Source organism: Oncorhynchus mykiss, chromosome 15 (genome assembly GCF_057628025.1).
Source record: "Oncorhynchus mykiss isolate SJ-2025 chromosome 15, ASM5762802v1, whole genome shotgun sequence".
NCBI classification, from domain to species: domain Eukaryota; kingdom Metazoa; phylum Chordata; class Actinopteri; order Salmoniformes; family Salmonidae; genus Oncorhynchus; species Oncorhynchus mykiss.
The window spans coordinates 80,908,450-80,927,065 of NC_143036.1; the positions used below are offsets into that span (position 1 = coordinate 80,908,450).

Consider the following 18,616-nt stretch of genomic DNA (forward strand, 5'->3'; position numbering starts at 1 on the left):
AAGTCTTTCCAACGCTGAAAAATATGTCAAACTGGACAAAACCGACTGTCGCAAACGAAGAAATGAAACTGAAAGTAAAATATATATTCTCCTCAATGTAGTGAAGCCACACCCTCTTTCGATTTATGCACCAATTGAAAATCTTACTTCACAGTTGCTATGCAGTCTTCTCCTGTGGATGCTTCTCTAGGCAGCCCGATGCAGTCAGTTACAAAGTTGACGCAGTCTTCATTTTATTAGTTACAATGTTGCACATATAACGCATTGAGATAAAAGTGTGTTGAAAAAGCAAAGTCATGTACAGTATAGTCACAATAAAGTATGGTTAAAGGCTAGGTACAGTATAGTCACAATAAAGTATAGCTAAAGGCTAGGTACAGTATAGTCACAATAAAGTATGGTTAAAGGCTAGGTACAGTATAGTCACAATAAAGTATGGTTAAAGGCTAGGTACAGTATAGTCACAATAAAGTATGGTTAAAGGCTAGGTACAGTATAGCTACAATAAAGTATGGTTAAAGGCTAGGTACAGTGTAGCTACAATAAAGTATAGCTAAAGGCTAGGTACAGTATAGCTACAATAAAGTATGGTTAAAGGCTAGGTACAGTATAGCTACAATAAAGTATGGTTAAAGGCTAGGTACAGTATAGCTACAATAAAGTATGGTTAAAGGCTAGGTACAGTATAGCTACAATAAAGTATAGCTAAAGGCTAGGTACAGTATAGCTACAATAAAGTATAGCTAAAGGCTAGGTACAGTATAGCTACAATAAAGTATGGTTAAAGGCTAGGTACAGTATAGCTACAATAAAGTATGGTTAAAGGCTAGGTACAGTATAGCTACAATAAAGTATAGCTAAAGGCTAGGTACAGTATAGCTACAATAAAGTATAGCTAAAGGCTAGGTACAGTATAGTCACAATAAAAGTATGGTTAAAGGCTAGGTACAGTATAGCTACAATAAAGTATGGTTAAAGGCTAGGTACAGTATAGCCACAATAAAAGTATGGTGAACAAAAATATAAAACCAATATGTAGTGTTGGTCCCATGTTTCATGAGTTGAAATAAAAGATCCCAGAAATGATCCATATGCACAAAAAGCTTACTGCTCTCAATTGTTGTTCACACATTTGTTTACATCCCTATTGGTGAGCATTTCTCCTTTGCCAAGATAATCCATCCACCTGACAGGTGTGGCATAGTAAGAAGCTGATAAAACAGCATGATAATTCCACAGGTGCACCTTGTGCTGGGGTAATATAAAAGTCACAAAAATATTAGTATTTGTTGTTTATTGTTATTTATTCTCTTGCTCTTTTGCACCCCAGTATCTCTACTTGCACATCATCATCTGCACGTCTATCACTCCAGTGTTAATGATACATTTTAATTATTAGAGATGATGTCACAGCAGGTGGCAGCATAGAAACCCTGAGAGATGATGTCACAGTAGGTGGCAGCGTAGAAACCCTGAGAGATGCACTGCTCTGAGAGATGATGTAAACGTAGGTGGCACCATAGAAACCCTGAGAGATGATGTCACAGTAGGTGGCACCATAGAAACCCTGAGAGATGATGTCACAGTAGGTGGCAGCATAGAAACCCTGAGAGATGATGTCACAGTAGGTGGCACCGTAGAAACCCTGAGAGATGATGTCACAGTAGGTGGCACCATAGAAACCCTGAGAGATGATGTCACAGTAGGTGGCACCATAGAAACCCTGAGAGATGATGTCACAGTAGGTGGCAGCATAGAAACCCTGAGAGATGATGTCACAGTAGGTGGCAGCATAGAAACCCTGAAAGATGATGTCACAGTAGGTGGCACCATAGAAACCCTGAGAGATGATGTCACAGTAGGTGGCAGCATAGAAACCCTGAGAGATGATGTCACAGTAGGTGGCACCATAGAAACCCTGAGAGATGATGTCACAGTAGGTGGCACCATAGAAACCCTGAGAGATGCAATGCTCTGAGAGATGATGTCACAGCTGGACCCTGTTGGGGCTTATTTTCAGTGGAGGGTGGGAGAGAGGAGGGACGGTGAGTCGGGTGACAGGCAGGCTCACCACTGTTCTCTCCCTCCCCTCAGACTGACCATCAGATCCAGGCCATCAGTCCAGAAAACAAAAATAAGCTAATTATTATCCTCACTCAGCTGTGCCTCACAAGCAATACAACAATTCATCTATTACCAGTGTGATCATATACTGTAGCTAACATGTTGAAATATAATTTCTAAATGGTCTGAGAACAACATTAGCAGGGCAATTCAAGCTTAGCCAATATGCAGTGATAATGTACTGGGCCTATAGCCTACTGCACAAACCTCATTGTAACAGAACTGTTTTTAATTGGTTAATGTTGCATAGACTTATGTTTTTTAAAGTAATGTTTATAAAATAAATCTCAGCGGTAGATCATCGGCTTGCGTTTTGACTCGAGAAAGTGATCTGGACTCAGAAAAAAGGTTGGTGACCACTGCTGTAGATTACTGCTCAACATTCATTGCCTTCCTGCCTTGGAAATGTGATTAGCTTATTACAAGTATTTCACTGATTTACTCATTGATAATAATATAGAAATATAACTTCTCAAAAAACGACCGTTGACAACAACTGAGATCTTTAGAGATATTTCATCAAGAGATATCAATCATGTCAACATATAAATGAGCATTTTTTGTTCACACGGATTTTTGATTCCAATTAATGTCCTGTCATGAAAACCCCTCCCCAAAAGGCGGAAGAGCAGCAGTGGCTCTGTCTCCTGGAAGCCCTATGTTCCACATAAGAACCTAAAGGACTAAGTAAGTCATGTCAATAGTTCACAATGTCACAATGTAGTTTTTTTATAAAACTCAACAGAACAGTGTTCTGTGCACGGTCCTCTCATTAGGAGGGTTGAGGTGAGACCGGGGCTGGTCCTCTCATTAGGCAGGATGAGGTGAGACCCAGAACCGGTCCTCTTATTAGGCAGGATGAGGTGAGACCAGGGCCGGTCCTCTCATTAGGCAGGATGAGGTGAGACCATGGCCGGTCCTCTCATTAGGCAGGATGAGGTGAGACCAGGGCCGGTCCTCTCATTAGGCAGGATGAGGTGAGACCCAGAACCGTTCCTCTCATTAGGCAGGATGAGGTGAGACCCAGGACCAGTCCTCTCGTTGGGCAGGATGAGGTGAGACCCAGAACCAGTCCTCTCATTGGGCAGGATGAGGTGAGACCAGGTCCTCTCATTAGGCAGGATGAGGTGAGACCCAGAACCTCTCATTAGGCAGGATGAGGTGAGACCAGGGCCTCTCATTAGGCAGGATGAGGTGAGACCCAGGACCTCTCATTAGGCAGGATGAGGTGAGACCCAGGACCTCTCATTAGGCAGGATGAGGTGAGACCCAGGACCTCTCATTAGGCAAGATGAGGTGTATGGCAGAAGATTGCTGAGAGCGGCATTTTCTGAGCTAAACTGAACAAGACACACCTCCAACAACGATGACAACTTCTCCCAACCAATGGCATATGGGCTTTTTAGGTGAGCGCTGATGCCGCCCTGTGATAAGTAGTGCCCACTTAGTCAAAGGCAGGGACTCCACATATGAATCTAGTCCATTCCCAGCATGCCTTTCCAGGGTGCCGTTGGAGAGATGCAGTGCTACATTCCGTCAGATATAACATCTGGTAGAAAGAGGATGTGGCCTCTTCTATAGCGGAGATAAAAATGTATGACAATGTAATGAACCAGAAAAGTTTTTTTACATCATGCAGGTTAATCTGATCAAATAGCCTGACCTAAATCACACTCAATCAAATAAATAAAAAATTAAAACTGCTGACATTAACAAACAACATATTCTAAAAACAGGACAGGTCAAAAAAGTTAAATGGCCAACCAGGCTACTCACAACAGCTGTCCAGTAGTTTAAAATGACACGGTCAGCCAACCAGGCTACTCACAACGGGCTGTCCAGTAGTTTAAAATGTCACAGTCAGCGGTTTCAAGTTTGTATTCAAATTGATTAGTCAACAGGAATCGGGACTAATAAATCCAATGCAACAGCCTGTTTTACAAACGGTGGGCCTACCACATGAGCATTCATAAAATTCCATTGCAGGACATGGTAGGCTACACCCCAGGAAGAACGCACCAATGTCTTTTTTTAGTCTTGTCCAGAACGGCCATCTTTAAAAAATAAAATTAAAATAAAATAAAATGTGTGTTTTACAAACGTTATGGACATACATATATGGGCGTTCCTAAAATAAACATTCTGACAACACGGTATGGACATACATATATGGGCGTCCCTAAAATAAACATTCTGACAACACGGTATGGACATACATATATGGGCGTTCCTAAAATAAACATTCTGACAACACGGTATGGACATACATATATGGGCGTTCCTAAAATAAACATTCTGACAACACGGTATGGACATACATATATGGGCGTTCCTAAAATAAACATTCTGACAACACGGTATGGACATACATATATGGGCGTTCCTAAAATAAACATTCTGACAACACGGTATGGACATACATATATGGGCGTTCCTAAAATAAACATTCTGACAACACTGTATGGACATACATATATGGGCGTTCCTAAAATAAACATTCTGACAACACGGTATGGACATACATATATGGGCGTTCCTAAAATAAACATTCTGACAACACGGTATGGACATACATATATGGGCGTTCCTAAAATAAACATTCTGACAACACTGTATGGACATACATATATGGGCGTTCCTAAAATAAACATTCTGACAACACTGTATGGACATACATATATGGGCGTTCCTAAAATAAACATTCTGACAACACTGTATGGACATACATATATGGGCGTTCCTAAAATAAACATTCTGACAACACTGTATGGACATACATATATGGGCGTTCCTAAAATAAACATTCTGACAACACTGTATGGACATACATATATGGGCGTTCCTAAAATAAACATTCTGACAACACTGTATGGACATACATATATGGGCGTTCCTAAAATAAACATTCTGACAACACTGTATGGACATACATATATGGGCGTTCCTAAAATAAACGTTCTGACAACACTGTATGGACATACATATATGGGCGTTCCTAAAATAAACATTCTGACAACACTGTATGGACATACATATATGGGCGTTCCTAAAATAAACATTCTGACAACACTGTATGGACATACATATATGGGCGTTCCTAAAATAAACATTCTGACAACACTGTATGGATATACATATATGGGCGTTCCTAAAATAAACATTCTGACAACACTGTATGGACATACATATATGGGCGTTCCTAAAATAAACATTCTGACAACACTGTATGGACATACATATATGGGCGTTCCTAAAATAAACATTCTGACAACACGGTATGGACATACATATATGGGCGTTCCTAAAATAAACATTCTGACAACACTGTATGGACATACATATATGGGCGTTCCTAAAATAAACATTCTGACAACACTGTATGGACATACATATATGGGCGTTCCTAAAATAAACATTCTGACAACACGGTATGGACATACATATATGGGCGTTCCTAAAATAAACATTCTGACAACACTGTATGGACATACATATATGGGCGTTCCTAAAATGAACATTCTGACAACACTGTATGGACATACATATATGGGCGTTCCTAAAATAAACATTCTGACAACACTGTATGGACATACATATATGGGCGTTCCTAAAATGAACATTCTGACAACACTGTATGGACATACATATATGGGCGTTCCTAAAATAAACATTCTGACAACACTGTATGGACATACATATATGGGCGTTCCTAAAATAAACGTTCTGACAACACTGTATGGACATACATATATGGGCGTTCCTAAAATAAACATTCTGACAACACTGTATGGACATACATATATGGGCGTTCCTAAAATAAACGTTCTGACAACACTGTATGGACATACATATATGGGCGTTCCTAAAATAAACATTCTGACAACACTGTAGACCAGGGATAGGCACAACTCCAGTCCTCTGGGGACTGACCCTGGTTCTGTATCACTCAAAGATTGAAAAACAGACGCTGCTTTTGAAAGAAAACCCATCGTAAAAATACAGTTCTCTAATTATCAACAATATTCCTAAAAATAAATAAAAAACGACTATTTTATTAGACTGTTGATAACTGGTAATTTACAGAAACATTGAAGGATAGAGATAAGATTTGATTTCACGGTGTTGATGAAAGAAATGACTCCAAAGCAAAAAGGACACTTCTTTTTACAAGTAAATACAACAACGGATGTTCTGCAAATTATTTGGGCTTTTAAATATATTTTTAATCAAATTTTACATTGTTGACGATTTGTGCTTGTAACTAAAACCACATCAACATAAGTGTTTAAAATTATGTTTAAAAAAATAGTGCTCACACTTAATGGTGCCAACTTACCAGGATATTCAAGGACTACGAGGAGTGCCCACACATCTAAAAAATATAATGAAAATACTTGATCAATCATTAATTATTGTTTTTAAAAAAGAGAATGTGATTCTCAGCCAGAAATACAGACAGCTTTTCTAGAAGAGGTCACCCACACATTGAATTCTCAGCCAGAAATACAGACAGCTTTTCTAGAAGAGGTCACCCACACATCTGTAATCATTTAAGTATTTAGTAATGATTCTCTAAAACTCGAAACCCTTGAAACTGGCACCTTGGCACAAAGTGTTATCAAAAATGAAAATGAAAAAGCCCATGTTGAGAGGGGAAATTACAGTCATCTCAGCTCTAGTGTAGGGCTGGTCACGGATGGAATGGCCCCCTGTTCAGAAAGATGGGTAAAGGTAGGAGTTTTAGTTATGATTTAATCTAGTTACAGTTAATCTAATTAGATACAGTTTCAACTACTGTTCAAAAGTTTGGGGTCACTTCGAAATGTCCTTGAAAATATACATGAAATTAGTTTAAAAATGAATAGGAAATATAGTCAAGACAAGGTTATAAATAATGATTTTTTATTATTATTTTTGAATTTTACCGCTTTTTCCTCCCCAATTTCATGGTCTCCAATTGTTTAGTAGCTACTATCTTGTCTCATCGCTACAACTCCCGTACGGGCTCGGGAGAGACGAAGGTTGAAAGTCATGCGTCCTCCGATACACAACCCAACCAAGCCGCACTGCTTCTTAACACAGCGCGCATCCAACCCGGAAGCCAGCCAATGTGTCGGAGGAAACACCGTGCACCAGGCAACCTTGGTTAGTGCGCACTGCGCCCGGCCCGCCACAGGAGTCGCTGGTGCGCGATGAGACAAGGACATCCCTACCGACCAAGCCCTCTCTAACCCGGACGACGCTAGGCCAATTGTGCGTCGCCCCACGGACGGTTACGGTCGCGGCCGGTTACGACAGAGCCTGGGCGTGAACCCAGAGTCTCTGATGGCACAGCTGGCGCTGCAGTACAGCACCCTTAACCACCCGGGAGGCCCATAAATAATGATTTTTAATTGAAATAATAATTGTGTCCTTCAAACTTTGCTTTTTGCCGCAATTACAGCCTTGCAGATCTTTGGCATTATACTTGTCAGTTTGTTGAAGTAATTTGAAGAGATTTCGCCCCATGCTTCCTGAAGAACCTCAAACTAGACACTCTAATGTACTTGTCCTCTTGCTCAGTTGTGCACCGGGGCCTCCCACTCCTCTTTCTATTCTGGTTAGCGCCAGTTTGAGCTGTTCTGTGAAGGGAGTAGTACACAGTGTTGTACGCGATCTTCAGTTTCTTGGCAATTTCTCGCATGGAATAGCCTTCATTTCTCAGAACAAGAATAGACTGATGAGTTTCAGAAGAAAGTTATTTGTTTCTGGCCATTTTGAGCCTGTAATCGAACCCACAAATGCTGATGCTCCAGATACTCAACTAGTCTAAAGAAGGCCAGTTTTATTGCTTCTTTAATCAGAACAACAGTTTTCAGCTGTGCTAACATAATTGCAAAAGGGTTTTCTAATGATCAATTAGCCTTTTAAAATGATAAACTTGGATTAGCTAACACAACGTGCCATTGGAACACAGGAGTGATGGTTGCTGATAATGAGCCTCAGTTCGCCTATGTAGATATTCCATTAAAAATCAGCCGTTTCCAGCTACAATAGTCATTTACAACATTAACAATGTCTACCACTGTATTTCTAATCAATTTGATGTTATTTAATGACAAAAAAAATGCTTTTCTTTCAAAAACAAGGACATTTCTAAGTGACCCCAAACTGAACGGTAGTGAACGCATGACTGTAAATCACATTGGATTAAAACATCTACAAAATGGCATATATTACTATTATAAATAAATATAAATTAATTAATCTGAAAACCTACCATTATGTCCTGCTCCAGATCCTTACATATCTGCCTCTGGAGAAAACAACAACAACAACACAGACAGCATTGTTATTGTTTTTACATTCAGACTCCCAACTAACTACAATCCTACCATGGTTTATGCCAGTAAAATGGGATTTAGTATTTTAACCCAACAATCAAATAGGCATAAAGAAGAAGAGGGTCAAGCTGCTCATCACCTAAACAGCTCCACAGAATAGAAGGACAGGGTCAAGCTGCTCATCACCTAAACAGCTCCATAGAATAGAAGGACAGGGTCAAGCTGCTCATCACCTAAACAGCTCCATAGAATAGAAGGACAGGGTCAAGCTGCTCATCACCTAAACAGCTCCATAGAATAGAAGGACAGGGTCAAGCTGCTCATCACCTAAACAGCTCCATAGAATAGAAGGACAGGGTCAAGCTGCTCATCACCTAAACAGCTCCATAGAATAGAAGGACAGGGTCAAGCTGCTCATCACCTAAACAGCTCCACAGAATAGAAGGACAGTGTCAAGCTGCTCATCACCTAAACAGCTCCATAGAATAGAAGGACAGGGTCAAGCTGCTCATCAACTAAACAGCTCCATAGAATAGAAGGCCAGGGTCAAGCTGCTCATCAACTAAACAGCTCCACAGAATAGAAGGACAGTGTCAAGCTGCTCATCACCTAAACAGCTCCATAGAATAGAAGGACAGGGTCAAGCTGCTCATCAACTAAACAGCTCCATAGAATAGAAGGCCAGGGTCAAGCTGCTCATCAACTAAACAGCTCCATAGAATAGAAGGACAGGGTCAAGCTGCTCATCAACTAAACCGCTCCATAGAATAGAAGGACAGGGTCAAGCTGCTCATCACCTAAACAGCTCCATAGAATAGAAGGACAGGGTCAAGCTGCTCATCAACTAAACAGCTCCATAGAATAGAAGGCCAGGGTCAAGCTGCTCATCAACTAAACAGCTCCATAGAATAGAAGGACAGGGTCAAGCTGCTCATCAACTAAACCGCTCCATAGAATAGAAGGACAGGGTCAAGCTGCTCATCAACTAAACAGCTCCATAGAATAGAAGGACAGGGTCAAGCTGCTCATCACCTAAACAGCTCCATAGAATAGAAGGACAGGGTCAAGCTGCTCATCACCTAAACAGCTCCATAGAATAGAAGGACAGGGTCAAGCTGCTCATCACCTAAACAGCTCCATAGAATAGAAGGACAGGGTCAAGCTGCTCATCACCTAAACAGCTCCATCCAGGTGTACTCCTCTAACTACTAACTATACTAGTAACTCACCCCAGGTGTACTCCTCTAACTACACTAGTAACTCATCCCAGGTGTACTCCTCTAACTACACTAGTAACTCACCCCAGGTGTACTCCTCTAACTACTAACTATACTAGTAACTCAACCTACGTGTACTCCTCTAACTACACTAGTAACTCACCCCAGGTGTACTCCTCAAACTACTAACTACACTAGTAACTCACCCCAGGTGTACTGCTCTAACTACACCAGTAACTCACCCCAGGTGTACTCCTCTAACTACACTAGTAACTCACCCCAGGTGTACTCCTCTAACTACACTAGTAACTCACCCCAGGTGTAGGTCTTCAGATTCTTCAGGTGGCGGACTCTGCAGGTGTACTCCTCTCCGCTGGCTGGTGTGAATCCAACACTCTTGGTGAGGTGGAACTGCCATCCCTGTTCGAAGGCCAGGTCTGTCTGCTTGGCGTCGGGGATCTCCACGCCGTTCTTCAGGAGCTGGATGCTGATGTCAGGGGGGTGGAAGCCACTCACGTGACAGATCAGGGTGTTGTCCTTCCCATGTTGCCCTGGGTTACGGCTGTACACCTGCACCTTGGGGGGAGCTACAGGGGGAGGAGGGAATGGTACAGTCAGGCAGGCAGGTCACATGATTTTACATTAATTTTTCAAAATTCTAAATTTCAATAGCTCCCTGGTCATGTGACCTACTGACTTCAAACAAGGTTCAGAATGTCCTCTGACTGTACCTTCATATCTCACACCCTGATGTTTGTCTACTTTCGTCTCACATGCTATTAGACTTAAATCTGTAAACTTTTGCAGGCCTTCATTTTACATTGTTGTTTACAAAAATGTTTTTGAAGTTAAACTAAATGTTCCAGCCTCGCAATAACTATCTTTCACCTGGACACTGAAAAGATCTGCAAGTGGCTGTATGGCTCTGTCACTCTCAGACATGCGCAGAGCAGACCGAAAAGGGGAAGAGTAGCTCGACTTGAACCACAGGGGTTTCTCTGTAAAGAGAGAGTAATCCTAAAGCCACAGACACACCCCTTGACTTTCAATTGGCGCCATTGTTGACCTGTATGTATTCTCTCCTGATTGGTCTCTGTGGTGCCTAGCCAATGGGAACTCCATCTCTCCTGATTGGTCTCTGTGGTGCTTAGCCAATGGGAACTCCATCTCTCCTGATTGGTCTCTGTGGTGCTTAGCCAATGGGAACTCCATCTCTCCTGATTGGTCTCTGTGGTGCTTAGCCAATGGGAACTCCATCTCTCCTGATTGGTCTCTGTGGTGCTTAGCCAATGGGAACTCCATCTCTCCTGATTGGTCTCTGTGGTGCTTAGCCAATGGGAACTCCATCTCTCCTGATTGGTCTCTGTGGTGCTTAGCCAATGGGAACTCCATCTCTCCTGATTGGTCTCTGTGGTGCTTAGCCAATGGGAACTCTGTTGCCGGCCCCATCATAAAGGTTTTTACACAGCCTGTCAGTCTGACTGACGTGCCAGAGCTACGAGGATACACCTCCTCCTTTGTATTTATGGGGAACAAATATTTCCAAACACTTTGGACCCTATTCTTGGACAGTTAGAAAACATAATGCATCAATGCAACAACATTTTTGGGTGGGGGATGAAACTGTCACTTCATATTTTTTTTCTTAAAGTCTACAAACGCTCTACATTTATTCACTCTGTGATAGGGTTGGATCCTATATGCTATTTATTTATTTTTTGTCCTATTTTTTAACACTGTGTAATGTACATCAACCAGGGATAAAGAGGAAGTTAACACTGTGTAATGTACATCAACCAGGGATAAAGAGGAAGTTAACACTCTGTAATGTACATCAACCAGGGATAAAGAGAAAGTTAACCAGGGATAAAGAGAAAGTTAACCAGGGATAAAGAGAAAGTTAACCAGGGATAAAGAGAAAGTTAACCAGGGATAAAGAGGAAGTTAACACTGTGTAATGTACATCCACCAGGGATAAAGAGGAAGTTAACACTGTGTAATGTACATCAACCAGGGATAAAGAGAAAGTTAACACTGTGTAATGTACATCAACCAGGGATAAAGAGGAAGTTAACCAGGGATAAAGAGGAAGTTAACACTGTGTAATGTACATCAACCAGGGATAAAGAGGAAGTTAACACTGTGTAATGTACATCAACCAGGGATAAAGAGGAAGTTAACCAGGGATAAAGAGGAAGTTAACACTGTGTAATGTACATCCACCAGGGATAAAGAGGAAGTTAACGCTGTGTAATGTACATCAACCAGGGATAAAGAGGAAGTTAACACTGTGTAATGTACATCAACCAGGGATAAAGAGGAAGTTAACACTGTGTAATGTACATCCACCAGGGATAAAGAGGAAGTTAACACTGTGTAATGTACATCAACCAGGGATGAAGAGGAAGTTAACACTGTGTAATGTACATCAACCAGGGATAAAGAGGAAGTTAACACTGTGTAATGTACATCAACCAGGGATAAAGAGGAAGTTAACACTGTGTAATGTACATCAACCAGGGATAAAGAGGAAGTTAACACTGTGTAATGTACATCAACCAGGGATAAAGAGGAAGTTAACACTGTGTAATGTACATCAACCAGGGATAAAGAGGAAGTTAACACTGTGTAATGTACATCCACCAGGGATAAAGAGGAAGTTAACCAGGGATAAAGAGGAAGTTAACCAGGGATAAAGAGGAAGTTAACGCTGTGTAATGTACATCAACCAGGGATAAAGAGAAAGTTAACACTGTGTAATGTACATCAACCAGGGATAAAGAGGAAGTTAACACTGTGTAATGTACATCAACCAGGGATAAAGAGGAAGTTAACCAGGGATAAAGAGGAAGTTAACACTGTGTAATGTTTCGTACTTATTAGAAGTAAAATGTCTGTTGACATGATGATAAAGATTTAAAGGTCTACAATTTCTGTTTAATTTGTCAACATTACATTTTTATTCATTGATTTACTGGCCACCATTACTGTGGTTCCCTGTTCAGTATATGTATTGACCAGACTACCTCACTCTCCATCTCTGTTCAGTATATGTATTGTCCAGCCTACCTCACCAGATCACTCTCCATCCCTGTTCAGTATATGTATTGTCCAGCCTACCTCACTCTCCATCCCTGTCCAGTCTACCTCACCAGCTCACTCTCCATCTCTGTTCAGTATATGTATTGTCCAGCCTACCTCACTCTCCATCTCTGTTCAGTATATGTATTGTCCAGCCTACCTCACTCTCCATCTCTGTCCAGCCTAACTCACTCTCCATCTCTGTTCAGTATATGTATTGTCCAGCCTACCTCACCAGATCACTCTCCATCCCTGTCCAGTATATATATTGACCAGTCTACCTCACCAGCTCACTCTCCATCCCTGTCCAGTCTACCTCACCAGCTCACTCTCCATCCCTGTCCAGTATATATATTGACCAGTCTACCTCACCAGCTCACTCTCCATCCCTGTCCAGTATATATATTGACCAGTCTACCTCACCAGCTCACTCTCCATCCCTGTCCAGTCTACCTCACCAGCTCACTCTCCATCCCTGTTCAGTATATGTATTGTCCAGTCTACCTCACCAGCTCACCCTCCATCCCTGTCCAGTCTACCTCACCAGCTCACTCTCCATCCCTGTCCAGTCTACCTCACCAGCTCACTCTCCATCCCTGTTCAGTATATGTACTGACCAGTCTACCTCACCAGCTCACTCTCCATCCCTGTCCAGTATATATATATTGACCAGTCTACCTCACCAGCTCACTCTCCATCCCTGTCCAGTCTACCTCACCAGCTCACTCTCCATCCCTGTCCAGTATATATATTGACCAGTCTACATCACCAGCTCACTCTCCATCCCTGTCCAGTCTACCTCACTAGCTCACTCTCCATCCCTGTCCAGTATATATATTGACCAGTCTACATCACCAGCTCACTCTCCATCCCTGTCCAGTCTACCTCACCAGCTCACTCTCCATCCCTGTCCAGTATATGTATTGTCCAGTCTACCTCACCAGCTCACTCTCCATCCCTGTCCAGTCTACCTCACCAGCTCACTCTCCATCCCTGTCCAGTCTACCTCACAAGCTCACTCTCCATCCCTGTTCAGTATATGTATTGTCCAGTCTACCTCACCAGCTCACTCTCCATCCCTGTTCAGTATACAGTGCCTTGCGAAAGTATTCGGCCCCCTTGAACTTTGCGACCTTTTGCCACATTTCAGGTTTCAAACATAAAGATATAAAACTTTATTTTTTTGTGAAGAATCAACAACAAGTGGGACACAATCATGAAGTGGAACGACATTTATTGGATATTTCAAACTTTTTTAACAAATCAAAAACTGAAAAATTGGGCGTGCAAAATTATTCAGCCCCCTTAAGATAATACTTTGTAGCGCCACCTTTTGCTGCGATTACAGCTGTAAGTCGCTTGGGGTATGTCTCTATCAGTTTTGCACATCGAGAGACTGAAATTGTTTCCCATTCCTCCTTGAAAAACAGCTCGAGCTCAGTGAGGTTGGATGGAGAGCATTTGTGAACAGCAGTTTTCAGTTCTTTCCACAGATTCTCGATTGGATTCAGGTCTGGACTTTGACTTGGCCATTCTAACACCTGGATATGTTTATTTTTTAACCATTCCATTGTAGATTTTACTTTATGTTTTGGATCATTGTCTTGTTGGAAGACAAATCTCCGTCCCAGTCTCAGGTCTTTTGCAGACTCCATCAGGTTTTCTTCCAGAATGGTCCTGTATTTGGCTCCATCCATCTTCCCATCAATTTTAACCATCTTCCCTGTCCCTGCTGAAGAAAAGCAGGCCCAAACCATGATGCTGCCACCACCATGTTTGACAGTGGGGATGGTATGTTCAGGGTGATGAGCTGTGTTGCTTTTACGCCAAACATAACGTTATGCATTGTTGCCAAAAAGTTCAATTTTGGTTTCATCTGACCAGAGCACCTTCTTCCACATGTTTGGTGTGTCTCCCAGGTGGCTTGTGGCAAACTTTAAACAACACTTTTTATGGATATCTTTAAGAAATGGCTTTCTTCTTGCCACTCTTCCATAAAGGCCAGATTTGTGCAATATACGACTGATTGTTGTCCTATGGACAGAGTCCCCACCTCAGCTGTAGATCTCTGCAGTTCATCCAGAGTGATCATGGGCCTCTTGGCTGCATCTCTGATCAGTCTTCTCCTTGTATGAGCTGAAAGTTTAGAGGGACGGCCAGGTCTTGGTAGATTTGCAGTGGTCTGATACTCCTTCCATTTCAATATTATCGCTTGCACAGTGCTCCTTGGGATGTTTAAAGCTTGGGAAATCTTTTTGTATCCAAATCCGGCTTTAAACTTCTTCACAACAGTATCTCGGACCTGCCTGGTGTGTTCCATGTTCTTCATGATGCTCTCTGCGCTTTTAACGGACTTCTGAGACTATCACAGTGCAGGTGCATTTATACGGAGACTTGATTACACACAGGTGGATTGTATTTATCATCATTAGTCATTTAGGCCAACATTGGATCATTCAGAGATCCTCACTGAACTTCTGGAGTTTGCTGCACTGAAAGTAAAGGGGCAGAATAATTTTGCACGCCCAATTTTTCAGTTTTTGGTTAAAAAAGTTTGAAATATCCAATAAATGTCGTTCCACTTCATGATTGTGTCCCACTTGTTGTTGATTCTTCACAAAAAAATACAGTTTTATTTCTTTATGTTTGAAGCCTGAAATGTGGCAAAAGGTCACAAAGTTCAAGGGGGCCGAATACTTTCGCAAGGCACTGTATATATTGACCAGTCTACCTCACCAGCTCACTCTCCATCCCTGTCCAGTATATATATTGACCAGTCTACCTCACCAGCTCACTCTCCATCCCTGTCCAGTCTACCTCACCAGCTCACTCTCCATCCCTGTCCAGTCTACCTCACCATCTCACTCTCCATCCATGTCCAGTCTATCTCACCAGCTCACTCTCCATCCCTGTCCAGTCTACCTCACCAGCTCACTCTCCATCCCTGTCCAGTCTACCTCACTCTCCATCCCTGTCCAGTCTACCTCACCAGCTCACTCTCCATCCCTGTCCAGTCTACCTCACCAGCTCACTCTCCATCCCTGTCCAGTCTACCTCACTCTCCATCCCTGTCCAGTCTACCTCACTCTCCATCCCTGTCCAGTCTACCTCACTCTCCATCCCTGTCCAGTCTACCTCACTCTCCATCCCTGTCCAGTCTACCTCACTCTCCATCCCTGTCCAGTCTACCTCACTCTCCATCCCTGTCCAGTCTACCTCACTCTCCATCCCTGTCCAGTCTACCTCACTCTCCATCCCTGTCCTGTCTAGCTCACTCTCCATCCCTGTCCAGTCTACCTCACTCTCCATCCCTGTCCAGTCTACCTCACTCTCCATCCCTGTCCAGTCTAGCTCACTCTCCATCCCTGTCGAGTCTACCTCACTCTACATCCCTGTCCAGTCTACCTCACTCTCCATCCCTGTCCAGTCTACCTCACCAGCTCACTCTCCATCCCTGTCCAGTCTACCTCACCAGCTCACTCTCCATCCCTGTCCAGTCTACCTCACCATCTCACTCTCCATCCCTGTCCAGCCTACCTCACCATCTCACTCTCCATCCCTGCTTTGGACAATTAACAACATGACTCTCGTACTTTGTCCTTTTCCTTTATGGTTGATATTAACGACAAAAGGGAGATATTATCTGTCTCTCTCCTATCGTGTACCGCTGTTAAATACTGTGGGAAAAAAAAAAAAAACTGGGAAAATAAGTCCTTAAAAACTACAAATTACTATAGATAAATAATAAAGAAAAGGCTAAACACAACACTGGACTGAACCCCCTAATTGTCAAACTAATAATAATGTACAACAATATAGAAGATACATGACCAGAGGTTATGCAATATGGGTGTATATCTACTGCACGCTTCTTAGGGACCAAGGAGTTATTGCAATTTAAAACTATGAAAAATGTACGTGGCACTGTGTGTGATTATAGAGTACACAAACAAGAGTGTGCGATATAGAAGGGTAGTCAGTGGACATTCTGAACCTTGTTTGAAATCAGTTGGGTCACACGACCAAGGAGCTATTGACATTTGAAAGTTTGAAAAATTCATGTCAAATCATGTGAGATGAAAATGGACAAAACTAAAAGGGTGTTCAATATAGAAGAGTAGTCGGTGGACATTCTGAACCTTGTTTGAAGTCATTAGGTCACATGACCAAGGAGATATTGAAATTCAAATGTAAAAAGTTTGAACTTTGTTTACGCTCCCTAACTAACTAGGACTACAACATTTTGCTCACATTTCCACATGTTTATTAGCTTTGGAAAGCGAATTCATGTCAAAATCGTGAAAATAAGACCTGTGCAATGTTGTGCTGCAATTTTTCCAACATCATGACACTTATTTGGAGTCTGTGGCTCAAGTGGTTTGAAAGTTATTGAGGTTTGAAAACGCGAATATCCGTTGAATATCCAACTTCAAACGGTCTTTACCTCGGTAAACTATTATGACCCCTCTATGGAAAGGGAAGACTCTCACAAACACGTTTTGCACCTATTACCCCCCAATAGGTGTCATGACTCTTCAACACATACAAACAAATAGAAGAATGGAGGTCGTTTTGTGCCTTAAATGATATATAGATATAAAACAAACACTTCAAAAACCTTACGATTTATTTTTAGACTTTTAAGAATGTTATTCAATGCGTATATATGGGCACTAATAGTAAACATCAAATTCAATATTGTATCAAGTAATAATAGCTGCCTAATACTTTGTTTATTGTTTCCTTAAAACAATGTTAAGGAAATATCTAACTGTTTTCACGAAGGTCATGGGTGACAAAGACAATCCCATCAATAACTTTAATGACAAAGTGATAACTTTAATTACTTACATTCTTTTGCGTTTATGAACCCCAGGAAGACGCAGAAAGCGATCACGGACAAAACAGTTTTCATGATTTCTTTCCAAGGCTGAAAAAAATATAAAACTGCGACAAACAAAACAGACTTTCCAGCCGGTGTCTGAAGAAAGCAAAATATATATTATTCGTGATATGTAGTGAAGCCGCACCCACTTCGATTAATGCGCCAATTGAAAATCGTACTTCACAGTTGCTATGCAGGCTTCACCTCTCGATGTTTCTCTAGGTTGATCCAGGGTCGTCGCTAGTTAATACAGCCACAAAGTCATAATTATGGCTAAACCCCACCCATAATGATCTTATTTTAAACCCAACCGTAACCACAGTTGCTATTAACTTTGTGCCTAACCTTAAATTGAGACCCAAAAGGTTACAGGGCTAGAAGAGAAACAGCTTTTGTGAAATGAACGTGAGAATTTACTTTTCATAGCAGGTTAGGAGAATTTGGATAAGGTTTAGAAAAGGGTTTGCTGAAATGCAAAAGAAGAAAAAACATGAATTTGACAAAAGCTGTATCCCTTCTAGCCATGGCAGTCTGTTACAAAGTTGACGCAATCTTCCTTTTTACCAGTTACAATGCTGGACATGCATTGCATTGAGACAAAAAAATAAAGTATGGTGTATGATCTGAAATGTCAACATTGTATCATCACCCATTATAATGCTGTAGACTACTCCTCTGCACACATTGTCTACCTACCTGCCTTGGCAATGGGAGTAGCTTATTCCAAGCACATTACCGATTGAATGATTAATATAACGTAACAAAATGGACTTTAGGACATGACTGAGTCGATCACAACAAGTTCTTACAGTTTAGAGACATTTAATCAAGAAATAGCATAAGAAGTGCAATTTTTTGGTCCCAATGATTTTGTATTTTTATTTTTTAAATTAAAAATATTTAGTCAAATAGTTGTAAAATGTCAATAGTTTACCATTTATTTTTTTAATCAAACTGAACAGAAAAGTGTTGTATAATACACCGAA

The 18,616-nt window shown here is 41.5% G+C and overlaps 1 protein-coding gene across 1 annotated transcript; it reads right to left on the minus strand.

The window, feature by feature from the left end:
• Positions 1-6,325: 6,325 nt before the first annotated feature.
• On the minus strand, positions 6,326-17,766 carry LOC110491894 (beta-2-microglobulin). Its single transcript, XM_036956675.2, has 4 exons — positions 17,597-17,766; positions 9,979-10,251; positions 8,384-8,419; positions 6,326-6,833 (listed from the first exon to the last, which is right to left on the minus strand). The coding sequence occupies exons 1-3, from the start codon at positions 17,658-17,660 to the stop codon at positions 8,406-8,408; spliced, it is 351 nt and encodes a 116-aa protein (XP_036812570.2). The 5' UTR covers positions 17,661-17,766; the 3' UTR covers positions 6,326-6,833; positions 8,384-8,405.
• Positions 17,767-18,616: the final 850 nt, after the last annotated feature.

Excerpts from the sequence above, each read along its gene's own strand:
- LOC110491894 (XM_036956675.2), bottom strand. The coding sequence starts at position 17,660 with ATGAAAACTGTTTTGTCCGTGATCGCTTTCTGCGTCTTCCTGGGGTTC. Across the intron at positions 10,252-17,596 it reads GTTCATAAACGCAAAAGAAT|CTCCCCCCAAGGTGCAGGTG; the intron begins GTAAGTAATTAA and ends CTCCCCCTGTAG.